The 27,365-nt window shown below is 42.0% G+C and overlaps 1 protein-coding gene across 1 annotated transcript in view; it reads left to right on the top strand.

Annotated features, from left to right (window-relative positions):
* The window catches only part of SLC35F2 (solute carrier family 35 member F2), a 35,293-nt gene extending 8,240 nt beyond the window's left edge, over positions 1-27,053 (top strand). The window contains exons 2-8 of the mRNA XM_024216798.2: positions 3,201-3,376; positions 4,231-4,358; positions 12,720-12,879; positions 15,552-15,708; positions 16,612-16,664; positions 17,865-18,019; positions 25,529-27,053. Coding sequence (XP_024072566.1) covers positions 3,201-3,376; positions 4,231-4,358; positions 12,720-12,879; positions 15,552-15,708; positions 16,612-16,664; positions 17,865-18,019; positions 25,529-25,753 — 1,054 coding nt within the window. The 3' untranslated portion in view covers positions 25,754-27,053. The remainder of the gene's footprint in view (positions 1-3,200; positions 3,377-4,230; positions 4,359-12,719; positions 12,880-15,551; positions 15,709-16,611; positions 16,665-17,864; positions 18,020-25,528) is intronic.
* The last annotated feature ends 312 nt before the right edge of the window (positions 27,054-27,365 follow it).

Below are 27,365 nucleotides of genomic sequence, written 5' to 3'. Positions count from 1 at the left end.
AGACAGGCCCTTATATTTTTACTGCACTAATATGCTCTTAGCTAGAACATGTACATCTACCCAGACTAGAATTACACCTCCCAGCTGCAGTTTAGACACACCCTAAAACTATGTCTTCCCTGCAGTTAACTCAAGTTAACTCCTCTTGAATTAGCTTAGCTTGAGTGCAAAATAATTGCAAAATGACACTAGAACAGCACAAAATAATTGTATTAATGATTGTATTAGCAGCAGCTGAGTTTTGGTAACTTGAGCTGTCGCCTATACCCCATGATGGGCCAGCCAACTTGAGTTAAAAGCACCAATACAGTCCAGTTTTGGGTTCTTGAGTATGTCCGCACTACAGTGTATAGAGTAGACATACCCAAGATGGTTTTGATCCAGCGAGCTCGAATAAGAATAGCAGTGAAGCCACAGCAGGTTGAGTGGCCACATGGGCTGCACAACCCCATCCAGGACCCTGGGTATGTATGTATTTGAGCGGCTAGCCCAAGGGTCGGCAACCTCTGGCACGCGGCTCGTCAGGGTAAGCACCCTGGCGGGCCGGGCCAGTTTGTTTACCTGCCGCGTCGGCAGGTTTGGCCGGTCGCGGCTCCCACTGGCCGCAGTTCACCGCTCCAGGCCAATGGGGGCGGCGGGAAGCCACGGCTAGCACATCCCTCGACCTGTGCCGCTTCCCGCCGCTCCCATTGGCCTGGAGCGGTGAACCGCGGCCAGTGGGAGCCACGATCAGCCAAACCTGCCGACGCGGAGGTAAACAAACTGGCCCGGCCCGACAGGGTGCTTACCCTGGCGAGCCGCGTGCCAGAGGTTGCCAACCCCTGGGCTAGCCTATGCTGCTGCGGATTCATTGCTATTGTTATTCGAGCTAGCTGGTTCAATGCTAGCTGGCGTACGTCTACATGTGCTGCAGTCACACCGCTGACTGCAGTGTAGAAATACCCTTTAGGTTAGTGTACAGTGCAGCCATGAGTGTGATTTACAGCTCATGCAGCCATACGTCTGGAACTTTAATCTAGCTAACTTGCTAAAAATAGCAGTGAGGATGTGGCAGCGTGGGCTGCACAAGGCTGTCTGACCCCCCGAGTATGTACTTGCATTGCTAGCCCAAGCTGAAGCCCATGCTCTCACTGCTGTTTTTAGTGAGCTAGCTAGCTTACAGCTAATGCTGGGACATCTACATGTACTGCAGCTGCAGCTCAGAGGTACCCGTATGCCTACAGAGCAAATGATGATGTGATTGAAGCACAGGTAAGCATACCCATGCAAGCTTTAATATAGCTAGCACAGCTACCAGTAGTAGTGTAGATGTGGTGCCCAGGGCTTCGGCTTAGGCCTTCTCATGCTACAATCACACCTTCATTTGCAGCATAGACCTATCCTAGTGTGGGGATGAGACTTGAGTTAGGGTATGTCTACAATGCAATCAGAGATGTGACTGCAGCACACGTAGGCATATCTGAGCTAACTTTGAGCCATAGCTAGCGTGAATAACAAGAACAGTGAAACTGGCAGCATAGGCTAGCCGCATGGTTACGTTCCAGGGTCCTGGGTGGGTTTGTACAACCTGTGCTGCCAACCAACCTGCTTTGGCTTCACTGTTATTTGTGATTCAAACTAGCTAGATGAAAGCTAGCTTAGCTATGTCTACCCATGCTGCAGTCACACCTCTGACTATAGAAATACCCTTACTGGGGCAACACTCGAGTTAGCTCAGCCATGAAGACAAGCCCATAGTCAGACAGTTTTCAACATCCACAGTTTTTTGTGATGTACATGAAAATCTGGTTGTATCTTTGCAATATTGCCAACGCCAAGCATTCAACAATCATACAATTTCAAATCAAGTTCATGGTCTTGGTCCTTGTGCTCAAAGCACTCCATGGCCAGTATAGCTAAAAGATTGACTAAAGCTCCAGGACAAAGATGGTGGTTGATAACGCCACTCCTCTGGTACATGGGAGTTCTTAGCACTAAAACTCATCTGTGCAGGAGACCGTGTGATCTGAGATTGTGGAATGAACACCCCCAGAAACTAAGGAGCATCACAAACCTCACCATCTTCCACTCCAAGTGCAAGGCACTTTTCTTTGAGCTTGCCTTTTCAAACATAAACAGGTAGCAACAGGTGTATTTATTAGCTCCTCACGGCCCTCCCCAAAACCAAAACCACAACAAAACCCTTATCACAACAAGGCACGCCACTGCGCATGCTTCTGTCTCCAGGGAGAGGAAGAGAGAACAAACCATACATGACAGATGTGTAGTCGTGTTGCTTAATGCACTACTGGAAGGCGCTTAGATACTGCAGTGATGAGTGAGATCTAATATCCTACATAACCAGCTTGTGAACTAGGCTAGGAATATAATTTGATATATTAACTCTGAATGTCTAGGAATACAACAAAGCTCAAAACTACTTTGAATTAAATAGAGAACATGCTTGAAAACCAAAGTGAGCTTGAACCCTTTCCCCATTTGTAGCTGGGCATAGGAAGAGGCGCATGTGTAGCTGGGCATAGGAAGAGGTGCATGAGTTAAAGCAGTGCTTGCATAGGAAGTGTTCATTCTAATCACCATCAACAACTGCAGCGGAGTGTGATGGAAAATAGCAAAAATATCCACAGCTAATAATAACACTTTGCATTTCTGTAGCACCTTCCCTCCAAAGGTCTCAGCTCACTTCAAGTCACTCAGGAATTGAGCTTCACAGGAGGCTTGAGTTAGATAAGTATTATCCCTCTTTTACGGATTGGGTAACTGAGGCACAGAGAGTTTAGGTCGCACAGGAACTCTGTGCAGAGCAAGGAATAGACCACAGGCCCTGGGTATCAGACTACCTAGCTACACTGGAAATATTCTCTGACTGGTTTTAAAACCACTTCAGCTAAACGGAGTTTAAAATTATTTAAAGAGATAGTATGGACTCAGTTTTAGATGATTTAAGTTGGCTTGATCTATTTTTACTGTATGAGGTTAGAAAATGCTTCCAGTGTAGACAAGGCCCCAAGTGTAAGTAGGAGGTGCGCTAAAAAATGGTATCAACAACATGTTTGAGTTGAGGAGCTAATGAAAGGGAGTGGAAGAAAGAACTAGATGCCGAGCTAAGAAATGGCTTCTTGTTTTTCTCTGTAAATATTAAGATAATTAATTTTTTTGTTTAATTCTAAATTAATTACATTTTTCTTTTACATTTACAGTCATATTTTGAAAACACTTGCACTGGGTCAGGTGCTTTCCTTGTTTATCTGTGGGACTGCTGTTGCAAGCCAGTATTTAGCAGAACAGTACAAAGTGAACACTCCAATGCTACAAAGTTTTATCAACTATTGTTTGCTTCTTCTAGTTTATACAACAACGTTGGCATTTAGGAGAGGTATGTGAAATACTGTGGGAGGGATTTTGGTTCATAAAACTGTTTTCCTTGCATACTTTTCATATTAATGCACTAAAACAGTGAGACATGCACTCTGTGAAGTATGGGCCAACTGAACTGAACTGAACACCATGAGAGATATCATAAAAGTAGGGGTCCACTCCTGCACCCACTGACATCAATGGTAAAACGCCCAGTGACTCCAGCAGAAACAGGATTGGGTTGTAGAAGATTGAATGCACCTGAATATTGTGGGGAGAGTAAAGGAGGTTTTATTTGTTTCATAATTTGTTTAAAAAAAACCATTTTGTATATATTTTAAAGTATCAGTGATAGCATAGTGAGAAGCTGGCAATTTTATGGCCCTGACCCTGCCTTCAGACAGGCACGAGTGGACCCTTTTTCTTGTACAGAACCCCACTGAAGTCTGTGGACCTAATTCTCAGTTACTGAATTCCTATACTTCTGGAAGGAATGAAGAGAGGGAGGATGTGATGGCAAAGGCAGCTTTAAGATACCTTTGCACTTCCCATATTCTGGGCTATATAGGGCTGTGCTTAGCCTTTTGAATAAATTAGAGCAGTCCTGAGGCTACTGCTTTTCTTATTCATCTTCTCTTTAAACAGCCCTAGTCTTGTCAGTTTCTTTTCAGTTGGAAATCTTTCTATGCCTTTAATCATTTCTATTGCCTGTTTGTGGGCTGCGTTCCGTTTCTACTTTATCTTTCTTCAGATGGGCCAACTAGAAACAAACACAGTAATATTAGATATACTTTAAAAAGCAAGAGCTCTGAAATAAATATCCAGCATTCCTTTTGAAACAAACGTCTATTGATTGAAGTTTTCTCTAACCAGGCAGTGACAGCCTTTTGCAAATTCTGAAAAGGAAGTGGTGGAAGTATATTCTGTTGGCACTAGTGGATGTCGAAGCTAATTACACAATTGTAAAGGCTTACCAGTACACAACCCTAACGAGCGTTCAGGTATGGGTCCTTTTCCCTTTCTGATTTGCTGCTTTTAAATCCGTTTGAATCCGTTACTAACATAAAATTTTATAGTACAAATATGGAACTGTTTTAAAATGGAAAAGGTTGTCTATATGGAGTCCTCGCTGCAGTCTGGGGAATGGAGCATGCTGTGCCATGAGTAATACTTCTGGGAAGCAGTGAATATTTGCTCATGGTATCCAGTGCCAAGTCTCTTGAGTACAGCTATTATTTTGATAGAACGCGTTTTTAAGAATTTGCTGACAACAGCTTCATTTCCTGGGTGGTGCAAAACAAGGATTTGGGCCAGATTGTGTCTTGTCTGGCAAAGGCCCTTGTCCCCGCCCCAAGGAGCTCTGGGAAGCATTGTAACACAGTGGGGAACACCTGTTGCACGACACTCAGGCGGGTGCATTCTCATCCATGGCCAACCAGTATTTCTGACCAGTGTGGAGTGGGAGCAGGGCCGTGGCCCCACCTGCCTCCTGTTCCTTTTCACCTAGTTTTGATGCGGCTTGTATCCCAAGGAGCACTGCAGGGAGCAAGGACTGCAGCTGGGGCTGCCCCTTAGTGGGAGGAGAAGGGGAAGGTTCCTTTCATACCCTTCTGCTCGAGCAGCTGCACGGGAGTCTGCCACAGCCTGGCCCTAAAGGGCTCCAGCAGAGACAGAGATTTGTGAGTGTGACTGAAAGCACCCCTGTATTCACACCCTATGCACCACTGTAATAATCTTAGTACTAAATAGGCCTGTGAGGTATCATGAGGCTGGTCAATAATATCATGGTGGTGAAATGTTTGTAGCAATATTATATGTAATGTTATGAAATCCCCCTGTATGGTGTTATTAGCATACGTTCCAACCCACACAGCCCTGCCCAGGCAGAAGTTGTTAAATAGGCCTGTCCTAAACAAAGGAATGTGTGACATGAGTAGTAGACAGGGTCCTCCAGACAGCAGGGGGAGGAAATGACAGGAGACAAAGCAAAATTTGCATTTCAGCAAACACAGGTGAGAAGGAAGATGATGGCGCCTTCTTCACCACCAGATTCCCTGTCACCTTCTTTACTGTTTGATTAAACTTTGCTTTGAGGATAACCTTCAGAAGAAACCACTTCAGAGATTCACTGGACTATACAAGAGTGGGGCAGAGAACCCCGTATTCTCTCTCTCTCCTTCACCTAAGGAGACAAAGTAATCAGGGCCTTTGAGTCTCTGGGAGAGATCTTGACCAAGGAAAGGGTCAGTCACCATCTTGCTGGAAGACTGTTGGTGAGAAAGGCCATCTTAAACAAAGCCTTGACCAAAAACTTGCTAGATTAGGTTTTAGATTTTTAGATTTATGTTTTCACTTTCATCTCCTGTACCCGAATTCACTTAAAAATCCTATCTTCTTTATAATAAACTTGTTTTATTTTTTAAAATAAGCCAATCCAGTGCTGTGTGTAAATTGAACTGTTTGGTAACTACAGTTAAAGTAGCAAACTGTTGAATATTTACCCTTTGCAGGGACAGTAAACCTTTAATATCTGAACTGTCCAGGAGATACTCCTGGGGAAATGCTGTGCAACTGCAGTGCAGCAGAATAATGCTCCCTCCCCCCCATTCTCTTTGCTTCCTTGCAGAAAATGGTTTCTGTAGGGAAGCAAAGAGAAGCTGCACCAGTACTCACTCACCCATCCCTGGCAGCTCAGATGCTCTTTTTGGGCTGTGTGTGTGTGTTGGGGAGGTAAATCTCTGGGGGAGGAGGGTTTGGGGATGCCCCAGCCCCCAGAGACTGCTAGTCCCAGCTTGGGGGTGGGGGAGAGGATGGAGACGGAGTTCTCCTTCCCCCTCCCCCTCCCGTGCACAGAGCAGCTGGGGCTGGGTCAGATCGTACCCTGGCTGCAGGAAGCTCTGCATGGGGGGGAGGGGGAGGAGAATCTGGCTGCTGGGGCAGGGTTAGGGTTAGGATTAGGTGCGGGGGGAGGGTCTGGATGCACGGGGTTTGGATGGAAGGGGGAGCAGCTCCCTGTACAGTGACCCCTCCCCCCACCCATGCACCCAGAATCCCCCCTCCTCCCGAGCCCCTTCCGCATCAGGAGCCCCTCGCATCCAGAACCCCCACACACACCGATTTCCCCAAGCCCCAACCCTGCCACGCCTCATCCCCTGCATCAGGAGTCCCCCGTCCCCCCACTGAACCCTAACCACCATCACCTGGACTCCCCTGCACCCAGAACCCCACACCGGGCTGCCCACCCCCACATTGTGCCACACAGAACCCTGGAACTCTTGAGGGAATTCAGCAACAAAAAAAGTTCTGCATATTTTAATTGTCAAAATAACACAGAAACACAATAAGACAATAATCACTCCATTTTCAATTATTTTGGTAATTTATTTCAAAATACTTGACAGCAAATAATTGAAAATGGTGTGATTATATTGTGTTATTTTGACAAATACAATATGCAGAATTTTAAAATATTGTGCACAGAATATTTAATTTTTGTCACAGAATATTTAATTTTTTTGGCGCAGAATTCCCTCAAGAGTAAGGAGAGGGCTGGACAGTGCAGAACACACATTTCTGGGAAATTTTGGGACTGGGAGTGTGTTGGGGTCCACCCTGCAAATAGTAGTAACCAAGGGTGAAGGAAGCCAAAGTGTGACCGGTGTGTTGCTGACAGGCTGCTGGGGTCAGAGTTACTGGACCAGGGCTGTGGCTATACACAGACACTCAGGGTGTGACATGTAGGCTGTTTGTGTGCAGCCCAGGTTGGGAGCTACAACAGCAAAGCACTTTGAGGCACCCAAGCTTGCAGGTGAGGTGGTGACACAGCCCCTCACTGGTCTGTCCTGCATCTGGGAATGTGACAGTGAATGAGCCAGACAGGGAGAAAGCGGTGTTTAAAATCCAGAGAGAGGCCCAAGCCATAATGTTTAGCCCTATCTCTGGCTCTGGATTTCCCCAAGGCTGGTCAATGTTGAAGACAGGCTACTTGACAAAATGGCCCAGTAGGCTGCCCCCTTAAAACAAGTTCAGGATCCTCTGCATCAGTGAATTGATGGAGCTTGAGATCAGCCTCATGATTTTTCTCAGTGGGAAACTTCCACTCAGTGGGGAACTTCCATATACTTTCAACAAAGGAAAAACAAAACTATTTTCTTTAGTTTAGCAAATGTTTGCACTGCAAGGAAGGGTCTTGTAGATTTTTACAGTGATAACATTGAGATGGCAACTGCTATTTCCCGGTAAGTAAAGAAAAAAGGATTTTAGTGCACACGTGCAATGGTTTATCCTGCCACAGTGAAAACAATGCCAGTGGAAATTAGAATTCTAACAAGGACATGTTTTAATTTCATGCCATCGTCTAGCTGAGCTGATAATTGAAATAAGTTGTTTGACCATATACTTCACAGCACAAAATATGCAATATTGAAAGAAAAATCGCTTTATATTAAGGGCCCATTTATAAATGGTTTCTGAATAATTATAGATGTTATCAACATGTATTATCTATTATAGATGTTTATAAGCTGTGATGGGTTGGATCACAGAAACCCCCCTGGGGGCTGCCACCTGGTGTGCCAATACTACCTCTGCTCCTGTTTTCCCTGCCAGCTCAGGACTCCAGCACCCTGTCTTGCTGAACCAGACACTCCCGTCTGCTCCAACAAAGACCCAGGGTCTGAATTACTTGCCCCAAAGCTGCAGGTTTACCTGAAAACAGCTCACAGAAGTGTGCTTGTCTTTAGCACTCAGATGCCCAACTCCCAATGGGGTCTAAACCCAAATAAATCCGTTTTACCCTGTATAAAGCTTATGCAGGGTAAACTCATAAATTGTTCACCCTCTATAACACTGATAGAGAGAGATGCAGTTGTTTGCTCCCCCAGGTATTAATACATACTCTGAGTTAATTAATAAAGAAAAAGTGATTTTATTAAATACAGAAAGTAGGATTTAAGTGGTTTCAAGCAGTAACAGAGAGAACAAAGTAAGTCACCAAGCAAAATAAAATAAAATGTGCAAATCTATGTCTTATCAAACTAAATACAGATAAGATCCTCATCAGTTCCAGAATACTCCCTTTTACAGATCAATCTCCTTTTAGCCTGGGTCCAGCAATCACTCACACCCCCTGTAGTTACTGTCCTTTGTTCCAGTTTCCTTCAAGTATCCTGGCGGATGGAGAGGCTCCTTCTTTAGCCAGCTGAAGACAAAATGGAGGGGTCTCCCAGGGGTTTAAATAGACTTTCTCTTGTGGGTGGAGAGCCCCTCCTCATCCTGTGTAGAATCCAGTCACAAAATGGAGATTCGGAATCACATGGGCAAGTTACATGCCCATGCATGACTCAGGACTTGCAGGTAGCAGCCATTACCCACATACTACCTTGAACATCCTCAGGTAGACTTCCTATGTGGATTGGAGTCTTCCAAGCTCTTTTGTTTCTTAAGTGCTTCCTGATTGAGCACTTAATTTGCACATTCCTTTCCCAAGAAGTGACCAAATGTTCTAACTAAGGCTACTTAGAAATCAAGCAATTATACAGCCAATGTTCATAACTTTGAACACACAAATGGTGCCTGCATACAGCTAGGATGAACATAACCAGTAGATCATAACCTTTACATAGATATGTTACATGGCATATATAGCAAAACCCTATTCCAGTTATATCATACATACATTTATGAGCACCCCCCCCATAAAGCCTTATGGGGTACACTGTCACATAAGCACATCAGTTGAAGGTGTTATAATGGTTATAAGAAACCTATTGATCTGTTGGGATCACTAAATCTGTAATAATTGACTAACCATTTATTAAAACATCTATTAGCTGTTTATAAATGAAACCTTAGTATAAAGTGTGGCCAAAAACTGAGCTGAGACAGAACATCTCGTAAATCAAATTGGAGGGTCATTTTTTTCCTCCCTGTAAAAAAGGAGGGCAAAATTGAACAGCAACAGAGAGTTTGCTGAGGTGCTAGTAGCAATAACTCCAAATGTCAATTGCCTACTGCCCCATAGGTGTCTTAGAGCGCTATTGTATGAACCATTATTCTTATAAGTAATCCCAGTGACATCAGTGGGCCAGATTCACTGCTGTACTTCAGCTGCTTTGCCCTTCTCTGATCATAGTGCTAGAAGATGGTATCTTATACTAGAGGGCTTTGTAATCTAGCAGATAAAGACATAACAAGATCCAGTTGAAGTTGGAAAAATTCAAACTGGAAATAAGATTTTTTTTTTTTTAACTGAGGGTGATTAACCATTGAAACAGATTACCAAGAAAAATTACCCATCCTTTGGATGTTTCAATCAAGATTGGAACTCTTTCTAAAAGATGTGCTCTAGCTTAACCACAAGTTATTGGCGTTATTGGGCTAGATGTAGGAATCACTGGCTGAAATTCTGTGGAGGTCAGAATAGATCATCTCATGGTCCCTTCTGGGCTTAAAAATCTATTAAAGTTTTTTATTTTTAAAATGATCTTTTCAGTCTGGGCTGGAGGACAGTTTGATGATTAGAAAACTAGTGAAATGGTGACCGCATTTATCTATAAATAGTGAAAGGGACATTTCTAGACAGATTGTCTAAAACTCTTTGCTTTTGCTTCTTTTTGGTAAAACCTATTTGACGTCAGTGACTATCATTTCACGCAAAGGAGGCTTTGTTAAAGATTCAGCAATTGCAGATAGATTCCCTAATAGCTCTGGCTGGTCTTTCAGCAAAATCAGAGAAGACAAGATTTTACATTCCTGACATTTCTAAAGGTTAAAAAAAAAAAAAGGCAGAAAACAAACAAACATCCTTAAACACTCTCCCCACAACCCCTTTGACTTTATCCATCATTGAGAACCAAAAAGGGGACAAACACAGTTTTAAAAAATCCTTTGCAGGTCACTTTTAAGTGCTTCATTCTAGGAGACAACCACCTTGGAGCTTAGTTGTGATTTATCCCTAAGCAGATGCATAGGGGAGTAACTGGACATAAGGCTGTATAGCCTGTATGGCTGGGCAGGGCTTATGAGTCTGTGCATGGTGGAGGGAAGAGATGGAGCTTTGTGTCTGATGCTCATTTCTCTGAGCAAGTGGGTTGGAGGGGGGGCAGAGACTAGACAGAGCAATGGTAAAGCTCTCTTACATGTCACTAGCTGGATGAGACGGGGGAATATACAGAAGGTAGAAGTGGGCTGTTGCAGCAAATTCCCTTCACCCACCCATATTCGCTCAAGGGAAACTGTGATGCAGAGGGACATCTCAGGCTATGTCTATACTGCAGGTGCTACAGTGGCACAGCTATGGTGCTGTGGCAGCGTTGTAGTATAGACATTTGCTACAATGACAAAAGGATTTTTTCCCTCGAGAGGGGGTAGCTAGGTCGACAGCAGAATTCTTCCATCAACCTAGCGGTGTCTATACCTGGGCCTAGGTCAGCTTAGCTACATCTCTCAGGGTTGTGTATTTTTACATCACTGAGTGACACAGCTAGGTTGACCTGTTTTAGATGTGGATCAGGCCTCAGAGTCACCATTCCTTTCTGGAACTCCTCCTGGGATGGGGTAGTTAAACACCTCCCTACATAGGGCTGAAAGTAAACTCTCAACATAGCCTTTAATTACAGGCAATGGAGTAACAGAGCTGTGAAATCTAGAACAATGTGCATTGCTGTTCCAGCAGATAAATGACACCTTTAGTTTAACACTAGAGAAAACCACAGAATTCAGTGGTGCCAGAGGAAGTGTAAATGTTTTCATTCTTACCATAAAGCAAATACTACATTGGAATGTTTGGTAATACATGTCAGAACATGTTCTCATAATACAGCCTTGGTAGGTCCCTGTACATCTGTGGGCTTCTCAGATAGGGCAAACTGGAGAGAATCCAGGGAACAGAGAAAAAACTGATAGCAGGATTAGACGGAGCATGTGATTTATGAAGCGCAATTAAGATTTAACCTGTGACAATTCCTCTTTCTGCTGTCTTGATTTTAGTTGAAATACTCTGTATAGTTATGAGCAAGTGAAAACATGGGGTAATAAACAAAAGTCACTTTGCAGCCTTGCTTTTGTAAGTGGTAATCACACTTCAGTAACAGGAGTATGCAGAATAAAACACTGAAATGGTGTATTTAGAAAGGCAAAAAGTAACAGTGAACATTAAGGACGGAGGGCTAACTCTTGATCATGGTACTTACGTGAGAAGTTCCATTGATTTGGCACTTATGTTTGGATGTGACTCCAGGAGATCAGTTTTTAATATGTATGTTTTAGTTCTAGTAAGTTTCAGTGATTTCAAGCACAATGTACAGGGCTCTGTGGGAAGCTGGACCTAAATTTGGCTGTAGTCCCTTAACCCTCACTTTCTATGCATCCATTGAGGCAGACTAGAAAGTCAACATCAGTTTCTGGCAAATTCCAACAGGAAAGGTGTTTGTTGTTTTTACTGAATTAGATATAAAAAATGAATAATACAATTGGCACAATGTTCCTTGTGTTACTTAATTTTCTGTTACATTCAATCTGTTTTATGCTGCAACCCAGTTTTCAGTTTTGAGTATACTACAGAGTTTTGGACTGATAATGCATTGCTGTATTGTAGATGTTTTCTGGAAGAAACTGGAGGTTTTGGAAACTGGCTATGGGATAACTGTTCCCCTCAAAAATTATTTACAACTTTCCTTTCAGTAGCACTAAATTAACCAAAACATAGTTTTTTTTCAGCAGAACCCATCTTAAAAATGCAGGGCCAGATTTTGGTCTCAGTCGCATTAGTACAAAGCTGCAATAACTCCATTATTTTTACTAGATTTACTCTAGATTTTCACTGGTGTAACTGGGATCAGAATCTAGCCCGTAGTTCAGAATTCAAGGTAGAAAAGGGGAAAAAATAAAAAACCCAGTTGAGCATGACCAGATTTAGCTACTTTAGTGTGGCAAAATAAAACCACATAAAAAGAGGAAAAAAATGAAATCCAAACAAAAATCCTCTTTCTAGTAGTTCAGTGGCCCCTGGAGGAACATGGGTTTAGTAGCAACATTTTCAACACTCTCACTCCTAACGATAGTGGGGGTGAGCAGACCAATCATGAATAAATACATTTAGTTTATAGATACGAGAAACTTTCCACTCAGTAGCATCCACTCTTGCCTAAGTCACATAATGGCTTTGATGGCAAAATGTGGACCTGATTCCCCTCTGACCTAAACTGGTTTTACACTGGTGTAACTTCATTGACTTCCATAGGCTTACTCCTGATGTACTCTGGTGGAGAATGAAATCCATGTTTGCCCTCTGGATGGTGAAATCAAGATTTTTTTTTTTTTTGGCAGATTTCTAATTAAAAACTGTTTCTCTGTACACATAGCTGCTGGACTGCTTTGGGATCCCTGTGTTGATGGCTCTATCATGGTTCATTCTGCGCGCAAGATACAGACTCCTCCATTTCATAGCTGTTGCTGTCTGTCTGTTGGGTGTGGGAACTATGGTTGGTGCAGACATATTAGCTGGGAGGCAGAACAGTGAAGGTAAGGAATTGGTTATCATCTGGGAAGAGTGTGGAGACATGGGTTTCATGACATTCTTACTTTCAAAGGGGAGACAAAAGAAGAGAAAACTCATGGTGATGGGTTTGACTCTATTCCAGGGTGACACCCTCTATTTCAGGTTAACACCCTTCCAAACTCTAGGACTTCTGTCTTTTCAGACTGCAGACATGGGGGTGGAGCCATATGTTACAGGATTCTCTTCTACTTGTCCTGGAGAACAACACTCCCACTTTTGGTTCCTTTGTTGAAGTTAGTAGCTCCTCGCTCCCCAAAGACAGTATTTGAGGACTTGTATTCAGACTTATGGGGATGGTGGTATCCGTTTGCCTGCAGCCCTGGGTTAATGCTACTGCCTCAAAGACTGAGGCCAAGATTCTCAAAGGTATTTAGGTGCCTAAGTCCCATTGATTTCATTGGGAGTTAGGCACCTAAATACCTTTGAGGATCTGGGCCCAAGTTCATTAAGCCCTGCTTCTATCTTTTTGCACCACTCCAAAGGCATGAAGGGGCCAGAAGGCTAGCAGCTCTCTGCAGCTGGAGATACTGCTTGTATAGGGGAATCCCTGTGTGGCATCGAAGTCGGTGTCAGGGGCATGCTGGGGATGGAGGAGGTGTGGCCAGGAAGGTTGGATCCTTGAGGCCAATGGCTAATTGGGCATAGATTAGAGCAGGATTAAGGCTGCTCTAAACTATGCTGGGGCCAAAACAATCTCGAGCCAGCACCAGCATTAGGGAGCCACAGAGAGCTCCTTTGCAGCTTGCCCATTACCTAGGGTTGCCAACATTGTATTTCAAGAATAAGGCACCATTTTCTTAGTACCTCTGCCCCACCCCTCCTTCCGATATCATTATTAATTATCATTATTAATAATAAACAGTACTTCTCTACCTTCACCAGGGGTATTTCTTGCTGCTTTTTGCAGCACTCAGCAACTCCCGATCTTGTTATACAGAGATGAAAAAATAAGGGATGTCCCTTGTAATAAGGGACTATTGGCAATCCTGCTGTGTACAGCACTTATTTATTGGGTGCAGCTGAGTACTGTGGCCTATGTGTATGTTTATCTCTTTTAATCTCTCCTCAAATAAAACCTTGCCCTTTAGATTTTGGAGTTAATTAAAACTTCTAGTAATTAGTACTGTTGCAAACCAAAGAGAGTGTGGATGAGTTCTCTTTGGCTAGAGCTAACATATCAACATGTCTTTAGTCCAATTAAAAAACTTATAATGGGCCCGGAACTGCAACTGTTAAATACACCGAATAGCACCTACTTACACAACCAATCTCATTGATGTCAGTGGGTCTTTTCATATGACTTAGGCTTTGTCTACACTACACAGCTTTTAGCTATCTCAATGTAAATCCTAGCAGAAACGAGTCAAGGTAAACCTCAGGTGGGAGGTGTAGTTTGACCTCGACTAGCTACATGGAGGTAAAACCGCCTTCTGCCTTGTCTCCACCAGGATTTTACAGTGAGTGTGATATCTATCTTGATGTAAAAAGACATCTTTTTTGTAGTGAAGGCATAGTCGTAGTGCTACTTGACATTAGTAAGCATGACTAATGTTTGATAATGGGCTTTTCAGTCTAGCAGAGAAAGGTATAACATGATCCAATGGCTGGAAGATAAAGCTAGACAAATTCAGACTGCAAATAAGATGTAAATTTTTAACGGTGAGAGTAATTAACCATTGAAACAATTTATCAAGGGTCATGGTGGATTCTTCATCACTGACAATTTTTAAATCAAGATGGGATGTTTTTCTAAAAGAGCTGCTCTAGGAATTATTTTGGGGAAGTTCTATGGCCTGTGTTGTACGGGAGGTCAGACTTGATGATCACAATGGTCTCTTCTGGCCTTAGAATCTATGACAGAATAGAGTCCAAAGGGAAAATCTTCCTTCCCTGAGATTTCTAGATTTGTCATGATTCATCCATCATAGATACAACATAGATATACTTCTTGCAAGAAGTGTCTTTCTCAGTCCTTCCCCCAGCTCCCAGTCATGTTTCCTAAAGAACGACTATCAAACTGCTTGGGGAAGAGGTTTTAAATCAAATCAAGGACTTTAATGAGAGCAACGATCTGGCTATTGAACCGATGCATAAGGGCATTACCTGAAGACCGTTGGCATTACAGGGAATCCCATTAGTATAGTATAAAAGGCTTATTTTAGCCCATATCATGCAATCACAGACTTGTAGCACCCACTTAAGAGCTTTCATAGACTTAGAGCCTAATTCAGCTCCCCTTGAAATCAATAAATTGACTTTAATGGGAGCTGAATCAGGCCCTTAATGCAGAAGAACTGAATCAATGGTCTGAAAGATAGAATTCTTCTGGAATTCCCACACAGTGCTTAACTGTAGCAGAACTAGATAGAACTGGACCTTACTAAGTGTGTTTTAACCTTTAAAATAAAAACCAAAAGCTCAGCTGGCCCCAAATTTTGCAAGGGCGGCTGGAGCCTTTGGCATTGTCAGCCTTCGGTTTGCGAGTGATCGGTCACAAGCAGGACATAAACATTCCCCTCTCCCTAACCTGAAAGGTGGAGACATTAGAAATAAACTTGTTTATTTAAAAAAAAAAAAAAAAAGTTAAAAAGTGTTTACAGTATTTCCCTTTTTGTGGATTAATATTTCTGTACAGGAAGTGACGTGGTGGTTGGCGATGTCTTAGTTCTGCTGGGTGCTTCTTTGTATGCCATTTCTAATGTGAGTGAGGAATACATTGTGAAAAATCTGAGCAGAGTGGAGTTTCTAGGAATGGTGGGCTTGTTTGGGACTATTATCAGCGGTCTACAGCTGTAAGGATCTAATATATTTACTTTAACCCTAATTAAGAACACACTGCAGAATGATTTCTTTGTGTACCACCAAATGGTGCTATTGTTTTTAAATTAATTCATTGTTAAGTTTGCATTTACCTAGGCATTTGGGGTCCTTTTTATTGATCTGCAGTATGCATTTCGTTTCCTTTTTACATCTGCTGCCTAGGTCATACATTGCTGCTGCTTCATGTAGCACCCTTGAGGTCCAATCCTGCAAACCTGTCTGAGTGTGGGCCCAGATCCTCAAAGGCATTTAGTTGCCAAACTTCCATTGATTTCAATGGGAGTGCGGTACCTAAATACCTCTGAGGATCTGGGCCATAGTTTGTACTTGTGTGAATAGTCTCATTGACCTTCATGGGACCACTCATGTGACAAAGGACTACTCACGGGATTGCATTTCTGTAAAGGTTTTTCCAGTGGGAACCTGCAGGAGTTACTCCCCGGCAGAATGACTTCTATGATTTTCTAAAGTGACTAAAAAATCAGTGTTAAAATGTATTTAAAAGGAAAAGGGATGATTAAAGAGGGGGTATTTGTGATGTTTAAGCTTGAATTTAAAAATGAGGCAACATTTACTATTGCAAACAAACATGGAGACAGAGAGAGCAGGCAAACAAGGCCTACTAATTAATGTTATGTTCCTCACCTCTCAGCATCACAGTTAATCATTTTCTCAGATGGTATGTTAAATAGCAAGTGAACCTGTGAAAGGCAAAGAGCCTTTTTATTTAACTCTTATGTATTCTTTCCTTATTATAAGAGAGAAAGAAAGTCAAAGCATTTCTTATACATGCTCGTAATTAAATCCACTATTTGAATACATAGTGAAAACAATGCAAAGTAATTTTCACTCCAGTATTGTCTTTTCTTACGTAGAGCCATTGTGGAACACTCGGACATTGCTCACATTCAGTGGAACTGGAAAATTGGTATGTGTACATTAAAATTACGTATAAATTAAAACACCTCAGAAAAATGGATAATTGGTTGAATTGATCAGAGCTATGATATCTTCATTTCCCTTTATTTCATTTGTTGGCATAAAACAAGCAACATTCATACTGTGTTTAAAAAAAAAGCTGTACTGTATGCAAACTCTGGGTAGCAAAGAGATAAGCTTTACAGGTTTGGACCCCAAAATCCACGTAGGTCCATGGAACTGAACCACATTGACCGCCAAAGTACAGAAGATCCAATCAAGACAGAAGTTATGGCATTGGCTGCTATTTCATAATATTTTATTCATGCCACCAATATCATTGTTGTCTTGACTGGGTTTGTTTCAGCCAGAATATTTCAGGCAGATGCTGGTGTCCCCTCTAGGCAAAGTTAGTCTTAACTAGAGCTGATTGGAGGACAGAAATTCAGTTTTGCAAAAGATCAAGATTTCAAAATTTGGCTTCGTTCCGAATCTGAGCGAAAACCAAAAATCTTGAGATTCTCTGCAAAGGAAAATTCCCAAATAAAATTCATTTTGGGCCAATCAAAATGTTTCATTTCAATTCCAACGTTTTTCTTTTGTATCATATAATACAAGATTTAAAAACTTGAAATGAAATGTCATTTCAAAATGAAAATTTGAGAAGTTTTGCTTTGAAAGGGTCAAAATGGGATGTTTCAACCTGTTGCAGTTTTTCTGATTTCTTCTGAAATTAAACTCTAGCAAAAATGACGTGATTTCATAAAGTGTTTTGATTTAGATGGAATTGCATATTCTGATGGAATATGGGTCCATCAACATTTCTCTGACCAGCTCTAGTATTATCCAATGAAGACTGAAGGAACAGGATTATTCCTTTTTTTTGATGTTACAGGCCCCTTCCTTCATCTCCCTGTGATCAAGGTCGGTATAGAAATTCAGTACTTCCTCCCTGCGATTCATCCACACAGCATCTGAATCTGTACAAGACTTTCCCTGTTACTGTAATTTTCTTTCTTTCTTGTTTTTGCCATACAAGAGAGTTATGTGTAGGGAACTTGCTTGTACCCAGTCTGATTAATATTTATTATTTGTATTACTGTAGCACTTGATAAAATGTGCAAAGATTTACAATGTCTGAAGAACATCAGTCTTTTTTGCTCTCTTATTATTCATTCCTTTTAGTGTAAATTGTTGTCTTGTTTTACAGTGTTACTATTCGTGGCTTTTGCCCTCTGTATGTTTGGGCTGTATAGCTTCATGCCAGTAGTGATTAAAGTTACTAGCGCTACTTCTGTCAACTTGGGCATTCTGACAGCTGATCTCTACAGTCTTTTTTTTGGACTGTTCCTGTTTGGCTATAAGGTAAGCAAACATTCAATCATGGTTTCAGTTAAATTTCATTCCAAAGCATAACCATCTTAACTGTCTCTAACAGCTATTCGAATCAGAAGACTCAAGTTTAATTGCATAATACTGCACTGTTAGGTAGATGGTGATTTAAAATTCATTTCACACTTTCTGGATTAAGTTGCTAAAGAGCATTGCAAAACCCTCAGAAAGTCTTGCAATCAGCGCAAGAAACTGTAAATAAATTAGTGATTCATCCTAGTCCCAGAGTTCTTTTCTTAATCCATATTTTGAATCACCCAAACTTTGGGAGTGTTCAGATCTGGTCAGCCCTCAAAGGCTATTAAAAAGTTCAGATCCAAAAGTTCAAGCATGTCTCCATCTGAAGCTATGGCTTGGACTGAGCTCAAAAATAAATGTTTTCTGCATGTTTAATCAGTTATTAGAGACATCTGTGAGAGAAGAATCAAGTCTATGCAGTTATATCTCTGAACAGAACTCAAGACACTGAGTTCTGAAGACAAATGTATCTGTTCTACACTCTGACTAGGACATTCTGTGGAACTGCTTCTGTAAGATTTGTTTCTTTAGCATTCTGTTGCAGCTGTGTGGTCCTATTAAAACCAACCCTTCCACTCTAACTGATCCTTTGTACCCAGAGTCATTCCGAGCTCACTATCACCTTTTTAATCATTGACCCTCTCAGTGGATGGAAAAGCTTAGCGAGAAGCTTGAGAACTTTGCTTAAGAGGCTTAGCTGTATTACTCCAGGAGGTCACTTGCCCTCAGCCATACAGAAATCAGAAGCTTTTATGTCAAATTTAGTTCTAAAGGTGAAGGACCATTTATTTTGGTTCTGAAGCATAAGAGCAGAAGTATTGTAGTGTCAAGCACACACAATTGCTAGAGTTTCCTTTCAAAGAGATATTTAGCAATTGACATTTCCCACCAGATTGCAACACTTTTGAGCATTAATAAAATTTGTATCTAACCTACTCAACAGTGTTCATTTTAAAAATTAAGTAAATATGACAGACTGAAAATGTCTCCACTGTGTATTGTAACAGGCAGCTCAGTTACTGCATCCATTTCTAAGTCACCTATCAACGATGTATCTTGGCACCAAACAGCTAATGGCGTCATTGAAGAAGGGATTAGACATTTATACAGCTAATAGGAAATATTTTTTAAAAGATAAGCAACAATTTTGGAAGGGACATATATAAACCCTGAAGCATGAGGCTTTAAGACAGCTTCTTACTGTTGGGAGTTGGGAGGAAGCTTTCCCTAGAGGCAGATTGTCCCATAATTGCCCACCGCAGAGTTTCTTGCATCTCTTTCTGAAGCATCTGGTACCAGCCAATGTTGGTTTAAAAAAAAAAAAAAGAAGAAGGGTGGATTTCAGAAGGCGTTCGAGGTAAGTTATAAGAGAATTTCAGGCACATATAAAAATAAGTGAAGGACACGATAGGAAGTCTTTTTTATATATATTTTATATAGACTAATTTATTCAAGGTTAAATTAATTCTTTGCTAGTGTCTTCACAAAGCAAGGTGGAGTGAGTGGTGTTTGAAACCATCATACATTTTTCCTGGGCAAAAGGAGCAGTAATGAACTCTGGATTACACTATGAATGATCAAGGAATGAAATTGTCTGGAGAATGACAACTCCACAATCAGAGCGCTTCTATAAGTAATTTAAAACAGCCAAGGGGGGGGGGGGGCAGCAAGAGAATGGAGCAATACTAATGCAGTACCTACAGTTACAAGCAGGTCTAAGGGGAGAACTAGGTAACTGCACACCAGGAAGCACAATTTTTGCATATTTAACAGCAGCAAAGTTATGTTATCTTTCCTTTGCTGTTGCACAAAGACGCCAGGAAGGATGTTTCATGGATTATAAAGGTATAGGGGATTGAATATACTACAAAAAATGCAAGGAACCTCTCAACTCTTACTGAAGAAGAACAGTTTTTCTCTTGTCACCAAATGATATTCCATCTAAGGCCCCTCAGAGGCTGTTGCAGGTAAAGTTAGAGTATCTCTTTCTTCATCTTAGCTTTATGCCACAGAGTGCCTTTATTCTACTATACTTTTCTGATTTCTTCTAACCCCAGGGGTTCCTGGCTGTGGTCTTCTAGTACTAGTACTACCTTTGCCATTATTGCCACTTGGAATAAGCTCATCACAGAATGGTATCTGGGGTGGAGGAAGTTCCCATTCCTATTCTTGCGTGGTGCTGTGAGCCCTTGCCTACCACTGGAATCAATAGGAATTAGGATACTTGGCCCCTTACAGGTTCAGGCCCACAGGGGGGCCTTCATATGGCCAGCCCTCCCTTTCAGAATTACATTTTCACCCCTTCTGTCATTGTCTTACATGCAGCTGAGATCTGGAATACAATGCCAAATATCAAACAAACCAAAACCCCAGGAGCTCTCCAAAGACTGAGCAGGGAGGGAGTTTGCTTGCCACAAATATTTTCTGAACGTGCTTCTGTTGTATAAACGTCTAGGAAAGAGTCTGTTGCAAATCTGGACGCTAGGTGGAGTTACTGGATTACCAATCACATTGATAGTAGACTTTAGACTTGGTAGTGGATGGTGCATTGTCTAAACACAAAAATTGTGCAGATTTAACGAAAATTAGTTGCTATGCTGATTTAAATTGGAGCAACAAAGCCTGACTGAATAAAACAGAGTAAAAACAGAAAATAAATAAATACTTGTTCTTGAATGGGGCTTTTAGTCCTCTGAACTCAGCCCTGTTCCACTTATAGTAGCCTAAAAGTCATGCTGAGGGTGTCCTGGTGGAAGGGGAAACAAAATCTCTCCTCTCAAAGCAGCTAGAGGAGGGCAAGCAAAACAATGCGAGAAAACTCAGTTTATTTCTTCACCAGTCTGAGGCATAAAACACACTGGAACTCTGGAACTACCAAGGCAAAAGGTGTCAAAGAATGGAACAATGGCTTACTTTATGCCTGAAGAATAACCCCCTTTCTGTTTCAGTTCCAAAGGGAAGGGGCTGCAAAATTAATGGAGATATCCTATCTCCTAGAACTGGAAGGGACCTTAAAAGGTCATCGAGTCCAGCCCCCTGCCTTCACTAGCAGGACCAAGTACTGATTTTGCCCCAGATCCCTAAGTGGCCCCCTCAAGGATTGAGCTCATAACACTGGGTTTGGCAGGCTAATGCTCAAACCACTGAGCTATCCCTCCCTCCCTGCAGTCAGTGCCACACATTTCTCCCCACCCCCAAATTTTATGAGTTCAACCCAGATGAGTTCTAGTGACACCAGATTACTGAGCAGCACTTCTGTCTACTTTAATCCCAACCCCCATACTTATCTGGCCCCATCCCCGTCGTATCCGAGCACTCTCCCAAATATTTAGCCCCAAACCATCGCTGCGAGGTCAGGAAGGATTTTGATCATCATTTTACAGCTAGAGACTCTGAAGGCCAGAGAAGTGAAATAAGTTGCCTAATGTCACATAGGAAAGTTTGTGACAGAGCTAGAAATTGAACCCAGTCCAGTGTGCACCGGAAGGGTTAAATTACATGTCTCTGCCTATGAGTCTGTGAGGGGAAGGAGAATGGGAGACTCTTTCCTGCCCCAGTGCAGGAAGCAAACATGGCGTGGCTGCTTCTGTTATTAGGGCCCAATCTGATTCCCATCGCCGTCACTGTAAAGACTGCCATTGTCTACACAGATTCAGATTGGCCTTCAGAACGTAAGTGAGGGAGGCCAGCCAGCAGTCATCTTAGCATTCAACGCTTCAGGAGGCGTTTGTGTAAGCAGGGTGGAAGCGTAGCCCTGGCCTTACACCTCTCCCCACAGAGCTAGTAGGGCTGTGCTGGAGGAATGCTGGCTGTAGCTTTTGACAGATGCTGCTTTAGTGCTCTCCTCCCAACTTCCAGAACCATCCGTCTAGCTAACTAATGCTGTGCTATCTATGCAGGCATTGAGATTTACACACAGGGAAAATGGCTCCAGCCACGATGCTTGGACTATGATGGAGCCGCCTCCTCCTTGCACGCCCCCTGTACTCAGAGCCAGGATTTAGCCTTTATTCTATTATTTCAGGAAAAGTATCTCTGCCTTGGTGTCTAAGAGACATACCTTATTATTCTCTAGCACATGCTGTAGTGGTTAGAGTAACTTATGTATCAGAAAATCCACTTTTAATTTTCCTAATTACTCATCTCTAAAAAGTTGAGTTGCCTGCATCTAAAATGATTTTGTGTCTGTAGTGCAAACCCCATACTGAGCATAGGCAGAAGTGGGAGGACACTTTTCCTGGTTTATAGGCGACCAGGCTGACCACACCCTAGCATGGGTGCTGGAACTGCCAATCATGGCGGCATGCACCACAGCTGGGACCAATAAAGGAAAACAAGCCCAGTTATAAAGGAAGGAAAACTGAGAGGGTTGGGGAGGTAGAAAGGTTTGGGAGAGTGTAGGGACAACACCACCATGCCCCGCTACCTCTGAGGCCTGGTCTACACAACAGAGTTGGGTTGATGCAAAGCAGCTTATGACGACCTAACTATGGAAGTGTCTACACTTAAATGTTGCTCCTGCTGACGTAACCACCCTGCTATGCCTATTTAATAACTCCACTGCCACAAGAGGCATAGAGCTACGGTCAATGTAGTTAGTTCAATGTAATGTCAGTGTAGACACTATGCTACTTAGGTCAACAGTTACTGGCTTTCAGAAGCCGTCCCACAATGCTCCACACTGACAGCACAATTGACTCATTTTAAGCTAAGTTGATTGACTGAGCTAATGTGAAGAAGAGAGGAGGACAGGGTAGGAGGAAGCTAGGACCTCTAGAGGGAGACTGCCCCAAGAGCAGTTGGCAGTATCCTATTGAAAAAAAATCCCAGCGGAGTTTGCATTAAAGTGACTGGTAAATATTCTGGAATAATTGGTGTCAGTACAAGACATCAGTGCAACAATTAGGTAAAACATAAATATGATTGGAAAGCTTAGGGAACCATCATCTCTAATTACGGGATGAATGTAAGTTTCAGCAGTCATTTTGTGGGTGCTCACAAATAGGCTCCAATCACCCCTTTTGCTCACGTGCAGTTCCTATGCTGCAAGCTATTCAGTGGTCAAAACTTTATCCAGTCCATATTGTAGCTGTCTGTTGCACATTATGCACTCAGGCCTCCTATCAATGACAGTGGGAGTTTCATGCATGGCACAAGGTTATGCCACAGAAATCCACAGTGCAGATTGGAGATGAGAGTTGTCTGTCTTATGCCAAGTCACAGCAGGTACGGTGTGTCCAGAAATCCCATGTTCAGCAGTGAAAGTGCAAGGAAGAGGGTACAATCATTGTTCTCATTATCTCCCTTTAAAGCCCTGAAGAAACTGTCTTACAACCCCTTCTTGAGAGGCAGAGGCATTCCTGGGTGGGTCCAGGTATGATCTTCATGTTTATGGCTGTGTGTGTCCCTCTGACCTGGGAATGGTTCTGCACCTAAGCGCAGACTTTCAAAGGTGACTATTTTGTGTGCCTCAAGTTTGGGCTGCACCCCAAAAAGGGCCTGAGTTTCAGGGCTGAGTGCTCAGCATTTTCTGAAAGTCACGCCCCCAGATCAGTCCCTTTGAAAGTCTTAGCCACAGATTATAAGAAGAATAATCCTTTTAGGTGGGGTATAGCAGGGGAAGCTGTGCATGAGCATGCTTATTAGAGATTATGGGCACCAGTACACTCTGCTTTGCTACGTCTGTGTGCCTGATGAGAATTTAGCTGCCTGTTTATAAGATAACATGGACATAAACCGAAGGCTCTATGAAAACAGACCCTCTTCATGGGAACCAATAAATAAAATTTAGACATCCACAGGCAAAATTCTGTCTTCAGTTTAAACTTTTGTAACCCTGGAGTAACTCCATTACAGGTAAGAGTTACTCCAGATTAACATCAGTGTAACTGAGCAGAATCTGGCCCAATTTACATAATTTCTGAAATAATTTAGATTTAGAAGCTGAAGAGGAGTTAGAATTGTAGCAGCTATTTATCCTTCCTTAGTAGTTCAACTTCAGTTGTACCTGCGTGACCATATTAACCTAAGGCCCCTGTCCATTCTGATCCAGCTCACCTCTTCATGTGCAGTATGTGTGGTGCCCTTCAAAGTGCTCAACTATCAAAGCGGCCTGAGTCTGAAGTCCCAATTTTTCCTTCATTTTGTGACTGTGAAGAGTTACTTGTTTTCCTCAAAATTGAGGACAGTGTTTGGAAAGTTCTGGCTAGTATTAATGCCAATACACCAAGCAACTGAACTTGTTTATAGCTGGGTTGCTATACTGAATTCTGATTCAGCTGAAAATAATTTTCAACACTGACTTTGTCAACATTAATTGTAGTCGGTAATAGAATCCTCTTGACACCAGAACTGTCAGTGCAAGTGTTAGCAGAGAAATCAAACAATACAAACCTCCACCAGAATTTATAGTATTAGACAATAATCATAAGACATAATTGAAAATCTCAGCCATAAGACAATAAGCACAGATGTAGGGAGCAATCCTGCATGAGTTGAAACCAATGGGAGTCTTTCTATTGACAGCAGGATTAGGCCTCAAAAGAATAGTATGCCTGTGTTATTACTGGGGAGCTAGTTTTGAGCAGGGATATTTTGATTTCAGTCATCCAGCTGCTTCAGTAATTATGGTGTTGGGAAGAAAATCTGTAGCTGACAAACTGACAAACTGTTCCCAGATGAGGGTAATTTAATCCTGTTACATTTTAAATCCAATTTTATAAAGTCAACACTTTAAGTGGACTCTTATTTTCCTATCAAGATGGTTTGTAATAATCCTTCCTTTTTTAGAATGTTAACAGTTTACTGGATGATAATAATGGACCAAATCCTGTTTGCCTGATCCACAGTCTTAGTTATCTCTTTACACTGGTATAACTTCTGTGAAGTTAAACTGGTGTATATCAGGAGACAGGAAAACCGGTTTGGCCCAGTAATAACGTGTATATAGCCCATAAAATGGTTAAAAGTGATGTACAACACACCTACTGATCTAGTGACTTGCAGAATTCCAACAACAGGGACAAATTCTTTCCAGGTGAAAGTCTGGAGCAAATCCATCACAGAATTTGGCCATGTTGCACTTAAAATTGAAAACACTTAGTGGTATATTACATTAGTGTTCACTTGCATAAACAATTACTCCTTGCCATCACCATATCTAGAACCATGTTATCCTTGGTCACATCTGTCAAGATGGGTGTCTAAACTTAAGAAAACAATTCCCTGTATACCAGTGTTAAGAAGGGGAAGTGAAGAAGAACATTAAGGTAGTCTGAGTCTGACAGTGGACTAAGCTTCTGAGTTTTGTTTTTTGGGCCCCATATACTATGGTGATGGATGCACTCTAAATATTGAGACGTAAAGAAAGTGTAGCTGTAAGTGATGCTCTTGCTGCAAGGCACAATCATAAGACAGGTTTACTAACCACATCTATTTCCCTTCCCCTCCCCATATCCTTGTCAGTTTTCAGGTCTCTACCTCCTGTCCTTTGGTATCATTATGGTGGGCTTCATTTTGTACTGTTCTACTCCAACTCAAACTGCAGAAGAAGCTGCAACCAGTTTGCCACAACCAGCCAGCATTGGGTTTGATAACCTTGGACTAAAAATTGAGGAGAACCACCAGGAAACTCCTGCTGCTACCGTACAGTTTACTAAAGAAGAAAATGTGCGGGTGAACACGGGTTAGAAAACTAGCAGCATTTTAAAGAAAGCTTTTGTACTGCCAAATGTATTCCTCAATATCGATATGGAGAACTGCTCTGTTGCCAAAGGTGTACATCATGCTGCATTTGTTTTAGTACACTGGATAAACACTTAGCTGATAAGGCCAGATCCTCAATCAATGAAGCTATGTTAATCTAATCCAACTGAAGATCTGTCCCTTAAAGTGAAATAGAAAAATATTTGGAAGCCTCTGGGAAGTGACAGAACCTTATGTTCAGAAAGTTTGATTAATTTAAGAGCAAATGCTTTATAAAGATGAAGCCAAAGCTAGCTCTCAGGTCACCAGCAGGAGCAGAAATCCTTTGTTGTGTATTAATTATTAAGGGCCCAATCCTGCAAGATGCTAAGGGAGTGTCCTCTGCTCCCATTGAAATGAGTGGGATTTGAGAGCACTCGGCACTTCTCAAGAGGCCCTCAGCACCTTGCAAGATCTAGCTCTACATGCCATGACACGTATGTTTGCAGTGTTGTAGCTGTGTTGGTCCCAGGATATATGAGACATAAGATGGGTGATGTATATCTTTTATTGGACCAGCTTGCATTAGTGGAAAGGACAAGCTTCCTCGGGTCTCAGTAAGGAAGCACTTCGTGAAGCTTGTGCCTTCCACTAACAGAAACTGGTCCAATAAAAGATATTCCTCATCCCCCTTCTCACTCGCTCTCTCTCATAATACCTATGTACATCTACCAAGTGATGTAGGACCTCATTCCTTCATTGGAGCCACGTGTAAAATTGGCAGTCCAATTTTTTTTTAAAAAGGCGAGATGCAGCTAAGTGAACATGGGTGGGGATGCTGCTGGCGCCCCACATCAGTTCATTCTTTGTAGCAAAAATGTCTGGCTCTCCAAAATGTTAAGTACTTTTGCTAGACTTGTAATGCATTTGTCTTTATTTGTGCCGTTTTTTTTTTTCATTTCTAATCCGTGATTAAAACTGATCTGTCACTACATGAAAGTGAGGTTTTGAGATTGTTTAGACATTCTATGGCCAGACTTGTAGGTGTAAATTTGCATAGTTCCACTGAAGCTGTGTCAATGGATACCAGCTGAAGATCTGGCTCTCACTCTGTTTTTGCCTGTTGGAATTTCACTTTGTTAAAGACTGTATGTATTGATTTTTACTGACCAAACTATTTTTTAAATTAACAGGTTTTGTCTTAAATGGTAAATGATCCTCTCTAGAATATACTGGTTATCAAATGACAATGTGATTGTTTTTTGTATAGGTCAGTTGTAGTTTATTTGAGCAAAATAGTTTATCCAATTTTCTTTAGAGATCACAAAATAAATATTCAGTACACAGTGAGGTGGCTATCCCTCAATATTGCCTTTACATTGAATACTCCTTACAGACAATGATTAGAAGAGCTGCTGATGCTTTGTGAAAAGCTTTGGGTCAAATTTTCCGCTGCCTTGCACCTTGTGTTGCCATTTGCACCAGTGCAACATGAGTGCAAAATACTACCACTCAGGATTCGTAGGTGAAGGGTTCAGAACACTGAACCTAATTCCTTAGTTACAGATCAGACTGTTGCAGTGTTGTAGCCATGTTGGTTCCAGGATATTAGAGGTGG

The sequence above is a fragment of the Terrapene carolina genome, unplaced genomic scaffold (genome assembly GCF_002925995.2).
Source record: "Terrapene carolina triunguis isolate 2854851 unplaced genomic scaffold, T_m_triunguis-2.0 Scaffold138, whole genome shotgun sequence".
Classification (NCBI taxonomy): domain Eukaryota; kingdom Metazoa; phylum Chordata; order Testudines; family Emydidae; genus Terrapene; species Terrapene triunguis.
Note: the sequence above shows the minus strand (reverse complement) of the source record. Positions and strands in the feature narration are given on the sequence as shown.